This window comes from Pteropus vampyrus, unplaced genomic scaffold, assembly GCF_000151845.1.
Source record: "Pteropus vampyrus isolate Shadow unplaced genomic scaffold, Pvam_2.0 Scaffold34, whole genome shotgun sequence".
In the NCBI taxonomy this organism is placed as follows: Eukaryota; Metazoa; Chordata; class Mammalia; order Chiroptera; family Pteropodidae; genus Pteropus; species Pteropus vampyrus.
In genome coordinates, this window is record NW_011888815.1 from 2072848 (window position 1) to 2083779 (window position 10932).

Genomic DNA, 10932 nt, shown 5'->3' on the forward strand with positions numbered 1-10932 from the left:
TATAATGTACGTATAATATATGATATATCAATAATTTTACCTATAATTTTTTAGTTTTTATTTATAACTTTAAAATTATTTAATTCAGTCTTTGCCAGAGGGTGCTATAAGTATTCTAGGTGATAATGTAAGATGATTTTAGGAATTCCTTCCATAAATGTTTTTTTCTGTTAATGATGTTCTGGGTTTTTTTTTCAAATGAGTAGATAATCATGGTGCCAAACCTGTATTTTCACAGATGGCATTGCTTAGAATAAGGGTACATTTTTAAAGACGAGCCATTTTTAAAACAGAGTAGATAATAGGGTGGGGGACTAACAAATACCACAAACTGGGACAGGGATGTGCGAATTACTGAAGCTTGGGAAACACTAGTTAAAGCCACTTGAAATTAATTTTGCTGTCTAGAGTAGGGTAACACAGATAACGCTCAACTGATTCCCCCAAACCACCTCCAGACTGTGAACCAACTACTCCAAACCATTTACCAAATTTCTCATTGATAGTGATTTATAAAAAATCATGTATCAATTCTTATCCGCAGCACTTCTGGATGACATTTTTTGTTGACTATTTTAATTACTGTTCTTGACTTAACGTCTGGCCCAGCTGGTCTTCTCTCCCTGCAAAGGGTGCTGACCTTGAGGGATGGGGTCGGGGCAGGGGATGCCAAAGGTCAGTGACATGTGGACAGCACAGAGCCCAGGAAAGCCCTTGGGGTCTGACCCAAGTGGATGATGGTTATGGGGCCAGAGCCGGCCAGATATTCCTGGACTCTGAGTTAGAAGGCAGGAGCTCGGCCATCCCACGGTGGGATGGGAGGAACAACAAAAAAGAAATATTAGGCATTGATGTTGAAGTGTGAAGATGAGATGATATTTTGTGTAGTCAAGAGCTAGACTGGAAGTGATGAAATTTGAGGCCTGGAGGGAGCTCTGGGTTGGGACACTGGGCATAGCATCCTTCCTGTTGTCTGGTCATCTGGCTATGAAATGGGAGGGACACTGCCTGCTCCAAATAACGTTTAAACGACATTTCGGTCTATCAGGAAAAGATAGGTATATGTGTTTATACACACACACATACATACATACACATGCACACGTACACACGCATTTGATCTGTAAGTATGCGAATCCTAAAGAGAGCTGATAAAAAAAAAAAAAATCTAGACTTAACACCAGTTTGGAGATAGACATGAACTTTCCCCACAGGGTTCTCATTAAGTCACATTATTACCTCAAATATTCAGCTTTCCCAGGAATTTTAATCGTTTCTTTGGCGTGCATCAACGCCTTGATTGAAAGGTTAGATGGAACTTAGAAAAAAAATGTACAAAGACATACCTCCTCAAACCACACGCCCTATAAGCAGTAGGAAAAATGATTTACCTTAATCAAAACAATTAGTCTCACATACAACTTTGTAAAAACACTTCGTAGGGTGCAGAGTGGACTAGGTACCAGGGGATGATCGATCCATCTAAACCTCGACCTAGTGTGACAGCAAGCCAGAGTGAGACTTCATGGCCCAAGAGCCCGAGTCCAGAATGGAATTTGACAGCACTGAGTGGACGGCGGGGCTGGAAAGGACCTTAGAATGCTTTTACTCCAAAAACTTCCCCTCCAGAGGGAGGAGCAAAGGGCCCCATTAGTCATCCCCCTCCTGGGCCCCCTAACCCCACAAAGTGATGCCACTTCTTATTATTTCTCCTACCACCAAACACAGATCGCCATCACACTCGGTCAGAGGCACTGTCAAGTCGATCTTGCTGCCTGTGTTGAACTCCTAGTGTCTCGGGTTTGGAGGGGATAACATCTCGACAGGTGTGAGGGAAAGCAGGCAAACCCAGGGAGAAGATGCTGAGCCATGCTGAGTCATGCTGTCCTGTGGGACCGATGGGGGTTGGAGGTGTTAATCCCAGTGGACTTCGTCTCAAGACTCAAATGGAAGTCGCCAGTGGACACCTCGGTGCAAACTGAATCGGTGTCCGAGTGGTAGGTCATGGAGGCTCTGGGAGGCCTCCTTCCCCACAAAGTGCTTGGGTTTGCGCCTGGATCAGGATGGTGCCCATTCTGAAGTGGCCAGAGGAAGATGCCACGGGCCCTCTGCGGTTCTCCAAGGCCGGCTGTGGGATCTCCTGGCGATCGAGGAGGGCTTTGCAAAGGAAAGCTGGGCTTATAAATAATGCATTTCCTTTGTCTTGCAGGAATTCTGGAGGCAGAGGTACAATCAGATCGGCTGTGAACAGCTTATATAGCAAATCTAATAGGTTTGTAAATTAGATTTTGTGTTCATTTGTTTTTGCTGTAAGGCAGCTATTAATCTGCTTCTCCTCTTTTGCTGGATGGTGCCCTTCTTACTTAGCAAATAGATCTGTTTCGTTTCACTTTGGCTTTGCCTTTCCCTAGTCACTTTGTGGGGGTGTCGGGGGGGCAGGGGGGGGCTGTCAATAGAGAGGAGTTCATGAAATGGCCCAAGGTCTAGAGGCTGCAGAGATGGAAAGCTCAGATGCTAAGAGTCACTTTCTGAAAAAGAGTCCACCCACTTTGAAGCACTTAGGCCACCAGTAAGCTTATTCATAACTTGAATTTCTGCTGAGTGGTGGAGACTCTGTGGAATCAGGACATTCGCCCAATTTCGTCGTGATAGATGGCTGCTCCAGGAAGTGAAGAGGGAAATCGCGCGTTCGGAAACTTTGCTGAGACCTCTGAAAGACAGGGAATCGACTCGGTAGCGTGAACCTCGATAAGTGGATGGGCACTCTAAATCCTGAGCGCTTCCTCACACGACAATCCTTGGCCAAGGGACAGCTTGATGCAGGAGAGTGAGCAAATACTTTGGAAGCCAACAGACCCAGGCTTGTCACTGGCTATGGCTGAACCATGCCTCTGAGTCCCCATTCGCCACCAGTGACAACTGTCCCGTAGGGCTAAGCCCAAGCTCACAGAGCAGGGGAAGGAAAAAGAAGACGCCCAGTTATTGGACGTAAACAGAGGTCACTACTCAAAATGAAGGTCTCGCTTTTTACTTTCTAAATATCCTATTCCGGTCGATCTGGGAGAGAGTGGCCCAAATTATTCGGAGTGAGGTCTGTTATGTGTCCTTCCATATTTTGGGGGGTGGTCTCTTGACCGTATGAGACCTGTCAGGTGTGTCCATTCCTGACCCTACTGGACTGATTCAGGAAACTGCCACCCCGTGTCTGCCATCGTTGACCTCTTAACCACTTGGGAGCTACAAACGGAGCTTATGCTACGCCTGGAGAAATACAGCTATACCTTGTATTTCTCTCCAGCTTTTGGAGAAAGATGATTCTGTCTCTGGAGCAGGAATCCCCAGGCTCTGCGGTCACTAGGGGTGGGGTGGGGGCTGCGGTCTTCTCGGGAGCCAAGCAGACCCGGATGCAATCCCACTGCTTATTGGCTGGGACTGTGGGCAAAGTCACGTCAACCCCTCTGAGCCCCACTTCCCTCACTCAAGCGGAACCATCATGCAACTTTGAGGCGTGTTCCAAGGATGAAGACCTCTGACTGCAAGGCTCTTGCCCAGCCTGATTTTAAAAGCACTCAGCTGATGCTCGCCTATCCCTGAGGATGTGCCCGCAGCATCAGAAGATGGCCACTGAGTTGGGCAAAGAAATGTGTCCCTGGAGCGGACAGGATGCTGGAGACATAAAGGCACACTCACTGAAGAAGATGATCTCAACTCAGCAGTCCACCTGTGTCTGTGCGACACAGAGCACGTACAACCAGGGGACAGAAGTGGTCCCTGGAATTATCTAATCGTCTCTCGATTTTACAGGGAAGAAGGCAGAGATCAGAGACCCAAAGCGACTTTCCCAAGTCCCCAGCTAGATAGCGACAGAGCCAGGCTACGAGTCCAGGAAGACCATCCAAGATTTCACTAGGAAGTGGAGACAGAAATGGGCTTTCCCCTCTGTCCGTGCAACGTTTCTCTCTTTTTCTCTCCTCCCTCCATCACCTCGTGTCCCAGAGAAGCCTGGAAGCCCTTCTGGAGGTGTCGGAGCAGGCCCCCTCTGCAAGCACCCTCTGCGAATTTGCAGAATAGCTCTGCAAATTTGAGAGGTCCAGGGCACCCAGTATGCTCATTTTTGAGGACCACCACCCATAATTGAATTCACCCTAAGCCATGAGAGTCCCCAGTCGCTGGTCAGCTTGCCTCCCAGGAATATGACTCCTTGTCACAAATATTAGTGTTTCTATCACATATGCCTCCTGATATAAGCTGCGTGGAAACTTGGGGTCTTGGGGTGTGGCAGCTAAATCATGGCCCTGAGGGTCTCTGCTCCCACCGGCGGCCTACGTGGAAAGCGGCAGTGCCACAGGGATGCAGCCACAGCCAGCTCCCCCTGGAGCCTCATGATAGGGAGAGGACATTGGTGGTCCTTTTAGGATTCTAGAACCTTAGCGCTACAGAGCTTCCTCTCCTGCACCCACTTTCTATAAATGGGGAAACTGAGACTTGGACAGATTAAAGTGATTCGCCCACAGTCACACAGCTTGTGAAATCCTTCCACTACACCCTCTGCTTCTTTTCATGAAAGCAGCAAAAATTCCGAAGGGTCAGGTCTTCGGGCCCCATCACGGGCTTCCCTTAAGTCTACGTGGCAGAGGAGTCCGTCTGCCTGACTCCAAACCCTTTAATTTTCTATCCTCTGCGAAAGTTGCTCATATTTGAATCTGAGACAAGTGCCATCATCTACAGGAGCTAAGAATATTGAAGAATGGACGTGTATGGGGAGAATGTGCAGAGACAAGGTGCACCCCCAAACGAATGTCTTCTCTACCTAGGGAAAGCAAAACCGATCATTAGGTTCAAATCCCGTTAAAAGGATTTCATCTTTTTTCAATGTGGCTGTTCCAAGGTAAATGCAAAGGACGTAGACGTTTGCTTTGGATTCTTTAAAGCGCCGGAGTTGGGCATCACAAATCCAGTTATCACTGGAATTGGGAGGATGTGCTGTCAGCCTAGACAGAAAGAGCTTCTCCGTGACCCACGTGGATCTGTGTGCAGCCGGCAGGGGTGGTCTGGCTCCTGCCTTTAGAGAAATAGCTGTAACCTCGTTTCTTAGAAACCTACTAGCATAGATTTCAAGCCTCTGCATTCAAGTGGGTCCGGTTATGCCTGGGGTTCCCGAGTTCAGTGGCAAGATGGTGGGCACCCGGAATGGTGATTCACCCCAGGAGCACACAGCTGGCCAGCTCCCTCATCCATCGAGGCTCCCCCGAGACAAAATTTAAATTTGAATTCGGCAAATACTTATTTATTGAGCACCTGCTACATTGGGGAGTATCAAAATAAGTTAGGGTGCTTGCCCCCACCCCTGCTTTTAGTCTAGTGCGAGAGAGACACGGCACCAATAACTCTGGAGCGAGGCGGGTGTTTTAAGGGGCACCTGTGACAAAGCAGAGAGTGACGGGGTCGGGGAGGAGGGAGAAGCTACGTCACCCCGCCCTGATAAGTTTTTATTTTCTGCTGAGTTTCTAAACCATCATGCGATACTTGGCTGCCATGCAACTGCTACTTGGAGCTTTGCAAAAGTAACTCGGAGAAGTATTACTATTCTGACAGTGACTGCTAGGTTTCTCTGGGAGGCGGGAGAGGAGAGAAATAGTTTGATCACCCGCTTCCTGTCTCCAGGAATGTACGTGGCTTATACCTTAGGGAGAGAGTCTGTGCCTTCCAGAAGATAAATAGACTCCCTTCCCTTCTCAGGTAATAACTGCAATTTTGCGCTCCTGAAGAAGTTTACATTCAAGCCTGAGCAAAAACAAAACTATTAGACTTGTCATCGGCATGCTAACAGATCCTGTCTACCCTCTTCCTTTTCTTCCCCCTCCCCTTCCAGAGCTGAAGTGGTAATAAATGGGTCCTCGTCACCAGCTGTCGTTGAGAGGAGTAATGAAAGCATTAAGCACAACATGCGGCCAGCCTCAGCCAAGTGGAGACACAACCAGACTCTGTCTCTGAGGATCAGGTAGTGGTGATTATGACCTCCGCGAAGGGAGACGGGCTTGGCCTTCTTCGGCGCAAGCCGGCCAATTGCCGCTCTCTGTCATCGAAAGGAGTCAGGGTAGAAATAAAATGTTTCCCTCCCACTGAGGCGGGTTTCATCGGTAAGCGGTCAGTTGGAAAGAAAACCCCGGGGCGGGCTCAGCAGGCAGCACGTGCGGGCGACGGCTGGGCCAGTGGGGAGGTTGGCGGAAGCACCGTGCTGAGGTTCTGGGGCCGGAGGGAGTGGGGCGCTGGGGTCAGCAGCAGCGAGAGCCTGGGGCCGGGGGGGGACGGGGGTGTGGAGGCCACAGGGGGCTTCTCCCACAGAGCACCAGGGAAGCGGTCCTTCCCATGCATGAAGAGACGTTCCTGCTTGGGCCTGCCTGGCATCCATGCCCCCTTTCTGTGGTGACGGTCCCCCCATTTGGAGAGTCTTTGGAGAGCTTCCCCCCGCCACTGGCCCCCCCCACCGCCACACACACACACACACACAGTCGTTGCAGCTTGAGAAGGCCGCCCCTTCTCTGACGACGTAAAAATGAAAAGCCACAGCTCGGCCTCGGGTGACCAGAAGCTGGCATGACGCCTGACTGTGAAGGGGGCCGCGGTGGCCCCTGCGGCTCCTGTCGGGTGGCGGGAACGGGGAACGGTAGAGTGGGAATTGCAACTTCAGCAGTTTGGCCACTTGCCTTTGAGATGCCATCACTGACCCCGCACAGACTGGTCAGTATAATCCAACCGTTCACTTCCCGGCACAGTGCTGGGGGCCCCAGGTGCTCGTAGAAAGCAGGTACGTTAGTGGGGAGGCGCCGCATGAGCAAAGTCAGGACAGTGCGGGGGTGATATGCACACATCGGGCGGCACCGCATCTTATGAATCGGTGGAGACGACGAGATCAGCTGAGGAGAAAGTACTCCGTTTTGTAAGAAGACCGAGAGGGCTGGCCAGGGAAGGAGCCATGGGTTTTGAAGGACGATTAGGGGTTTGCCGGGCACACCAAGCTACGCTGGGCTGGCACGCGGTCGCAAGTGTGGCGTTTGCACGCGGTGCTGCTGGAGCATGAAGCAGGAGGTAGGGAATGGGGGTGGCTGGGCTGGTGCACCAGGACAGATGGGGACAGCCGTGATTACAGTGGTCCACATTCCCAGGCCATCGCCCCGGGGAGGCAGCAGGGAACTAGGGGTAGGGGCACAGCGATCAGCCTTGCCCGCAGCTAACCCAAAGTGTCACCACACGGAGCGGGGAGGTGTCCCCTCCAGGTAGGCTCACCGTCAAAGTGGAAATGCCTTACCCCCTAATTCTGGAGGCTTAGTTTTCAAGGGACATGGCAGGGGGTGAGAGGGATAGAGAGGGTGGCGATCTGGGCCTGGCAGCTGAGCCTATCTGAACAGGCTGACTCCTGTCACCACTACTCTGCCACCCCTTAGTGCCTCTTCTGAGGCCCCCTGGGTGGACCCTCCACCCTGGTTGTGCTGACACCTGCAGGCCCAGGTCACTGACCTCTGGATCTGTGGCACTGTGGAGTCAGGACGAACACCTGCACCTGTTTCCTGGGGCTGCCATGAGAATTTCCCACCGACTTGGTGGCTTAAAAATAACGGAAACTTATTCTGTCTCAGTTCTGGGGACCAGAATTCTAGTGAGCCCTCTGAAGGCCCTAGGGGGAATCCTTCCTTCTCCCTTCCAGCTTCAGGTGGCTCCGGGTGGTCCTTGCCTTGTATCACTCCGATCTCTGCCTCTGTGGTCGCATGGCCTTCCTCTCTGTATCTGTGTATCCCCTTTCCTGTCTCTTATAAGGACACTTGTCATTAGATTTGGGGCCCACCCAGGTAATCCAGGATGATCTCATCTCAAGACCCTTAATTTAATAACATCTGCAAAGATGCTTTTTTCCTAAAGAAAGCCACATCACAGGTTTCAGGGGTTGGGAGGGGGAGCATCATCCATCTCACTATGCCACCTGTGAGCGAAATCCTCTGCCAGCCTACCTGCAGTGCCCACTGGCCTTTCTCCTGCCACTCCCCCCACCCCGCTTTCAGAGAAGACCAGACTGTGGCCTTCGTAAGGCACCTGCAAACACGGCCACCTGGGCAGGAACCATGTGCCTTCACCCAGGGGGAAAAAAGAATTCCCTTCAACTTCCTTCAATTAACTCCCAAAATTATTCATCATAAAAGATTCCACAAATGATTTGGAATGATGTTTAATAATTGATAGCAGTTCCTCCTAATTAGTTAGAAATTAATCTACTCACAGAGGTGTTTACTTATGGGCTTTCTGGGGGCTCTCTTTGCTCTTCAATACTTTGGGGCAAGTCACTGCAAAGGTTTTAGCAATTTCCAAACTGTATCAGTTTGTCAAGTTGTATAACCTTTGGTAAAACACAATGAATAAAAGCAGTGCCTCTGTTTTCCATCAAGAGATACAAATTAGCAAGAGATACACATTAGCAACGGGGCCTTCCCCAGCATGACGGCAAGAGGTCCACGCCATTGATAAGGAAAAATGAATGGAAGAAGAGCATGGTGCCCTACTGAGTCTTCTCACCGCCCCTTGGCTGCACAAGAGGCACCCAAACCTGGACTCGCGTTGTAGTCACCTGTGGAGCTTTTCAAAGCGAGACCTGGGCCATTCTCAGGATTAGAGTTTCTCGGGTGTCAGCCTGGAAGTTCTGAATTCTCGATAGCCCCCCCGCCTCGCCGCCACCACCCCAAGTGATTGACTGTGCATCCTGCTTGGATGTGCCACAGGCTGGGAACATCTCGAGTCCCACCGGCGCCCAGCCGGCAGAGCCACCATCTGTGCAGTGGGGCGACCATCTTGCAGATTCTCTTCGTTTGCAAAGTACGTGAAGATTCGGTCCCTCTGTGGCTCCAAGGGAAAGCGACTGGCGTCATTGTTATCTGTTCTGGGTGGGGGCTGCTCACTGCAGGAAACGAGATTCGTTCCAGCTCATCTGGGTACGGAATTCCCTTCTCTCTCCGACTTGAATCATTTCTAAAGACTTTCTGGGTGATTTAGAAAGTTCTTTTAAGTAAAACTCCCCGCTAGGATCCTCAGATTCCTGGGGGCCGGGCCTGCAGGGTTTGAGTAAAATGGCCCTGTTGATTCGTAGAGAACACCCATTCTTTTGGTGACTACACTCCATCCCATCTGTGTGCTTTGCTGGATGATTCTAGAACTTTCCCCCTCAATCAAAGTCACCCTGGGGCCGAGAGAGCTGTCCTTCAATTGCCTTTGTTTTGAAACAACACAACATGCTCTGTGGGACCGGAGTGGACAGCCGAAAGGGGACCAGGAGAGCACGCTCTGTGAAACAGACTCAGCCTCTCAAAGGCGGAGCGGTTGGCACACCTCACGGTGCCCACGCTCGCACGCACGCCCTGCAAGGCCCCTGCGCCCGGGGAAGGCTGCCACGGGACAAAAAAACCCCCCGAGGAATGAAGAACACATGTCATTCTGTTTTCCTGTTCCTAGTCCAGGACTCCCTGTCCCTGAGGCCTGCTAAGAGAGGGGAATGTGACACAGGGTGACCCCTGTCTGGGTGTGCCCAAGACTGGGGGCTCCCCTGGGATGTGCTGAAGCCAGTCCTGGGCAAACTGGGATAGCGGGTTGTCCTCCATCCCAGGGCCCTCCGCGATGAGCTCGTGCCGTGTCCTTATGGACATGTGTCCCCTACTCAGGGCAGTTTGCACACCTCATAGGAAGAAGGCGTAACCACGGCAACCAGACTGGCCACCACCATAGCCGCCTCTGGGCCATTTCTGGCCGTCCCTGCCTGGAACCTCCCTCAGAGGGCACCTGAACTCAGCTCCGCCCGCGTGCCGGCCTCCTGCAGCCCTGCAGGGTCACGCCGGACAGGAAAAGCGGGGTTGGCAAAGGGCAGCTGGCGACAGGGGGACTTATCCTCCTGTGTGTTTGGTTTTTTGTAGGAAACAAATCTTAAAGTTCTTGGATGCGGAAAAGGACATTTCTGTCCTCAAGGGGACCCTGAAGCCTGGAGACATCATTCATTACATCTTCGACCGAGACAGCACGATGAACGTGTCCCAGAACCTCTACGAGCTCCTCCCCAGAACCTCCCCGCTGAAGAACAAGCACTTCCGGACGTGTGCCATCGTGGGCAACTCGGGGGTCCTGCTGAACAGCGGCTGCGGGCAGGAGATCGACACGCACAGCTTTGTCATCAGGTAACCACAGCACGGAGGCGTGTTAACCCGAGCATTGCCAGTTACCGCAGGGGGTTGAAGCAAGACGTACGGGTTGGGTTAGTCCACATTCTCAACCTGGACCGCACATTAGAATATTTTTAAAAGTCCCGGTCTCCAGACTAATTAAATCAATCTGAGGGGGCAGTGGGGGGATGTGGTCCAGGGAGCCAGGTGTTTCTGGTATACAGCTAAGGTTGAGAATTGCTGGTCTAGGGCAGAGGTAGGCAGACTCTGGCTCACAGCCCGTTTTTATCAATAAAGTTTTATTGGCACCCAGCCACACCCATTCATTTTCATATCACCGGTGGCTGCTTTGTCACTACAGTGTAGAGCTGAGTAGTTGGGCAGAGTCGAAGAGTTGCAACAGAGAGAGCATACGGCCCACAAAGCCTAAAATATTTATCTGACCCTTTACAGAAAAAGTTTACTGACCCCGGGATAGAGCCTGCTATAAAAGGTTAGTAAGAGAATCTCCTGGGCTGGCCAGAGAGTTTGCAAAACTCTTTCAAGTATTCTGGAAAGTCATACTCTGCCAGTAACTTTATATCCTGGAGTCAAAATCTGGGAAGTGAGAGAGCAACAGAGAAAAACGGGTTTTGTACTCGACTATGATTCTCGCTGAAATATCATCTCTCATTTTTCAGTCGCCTGGGGACACACTTGGACACAGTTTCCCAGGGCCCTGACACCTGACCCCCAACCC

General features: G+C 51.2%; 1 protein-coding gene across 1 annotated transcript in view; it reads left to right on the forward strand.

The window, feature by feature from the left end:
• ST8SIA2 (ST8 alpha-N-acetyl-neuraminide alpha-2,8-sialyltransferase 2) overlaps positions 1–10932 on the forward strand; it is a 49988-nt gene that overhangs the window by 27735 nt on the left and 11321 nt on the right. The window contains exons 2-4 of the mRNA XM_011357276.2: positions 2210–2272; positions 5873–6001; positions 9951–10208. Of these exons, the coding sequence (XP_011355578.1) occupies positions 2210–2272; positions 5873–6001; positions 9951–10208 (450 nt within the window). The remainder of the gene's footprint in view (positions 1–2209; positions 2273–5872; positions 6002–9950; positions 10209–10932) is intronic.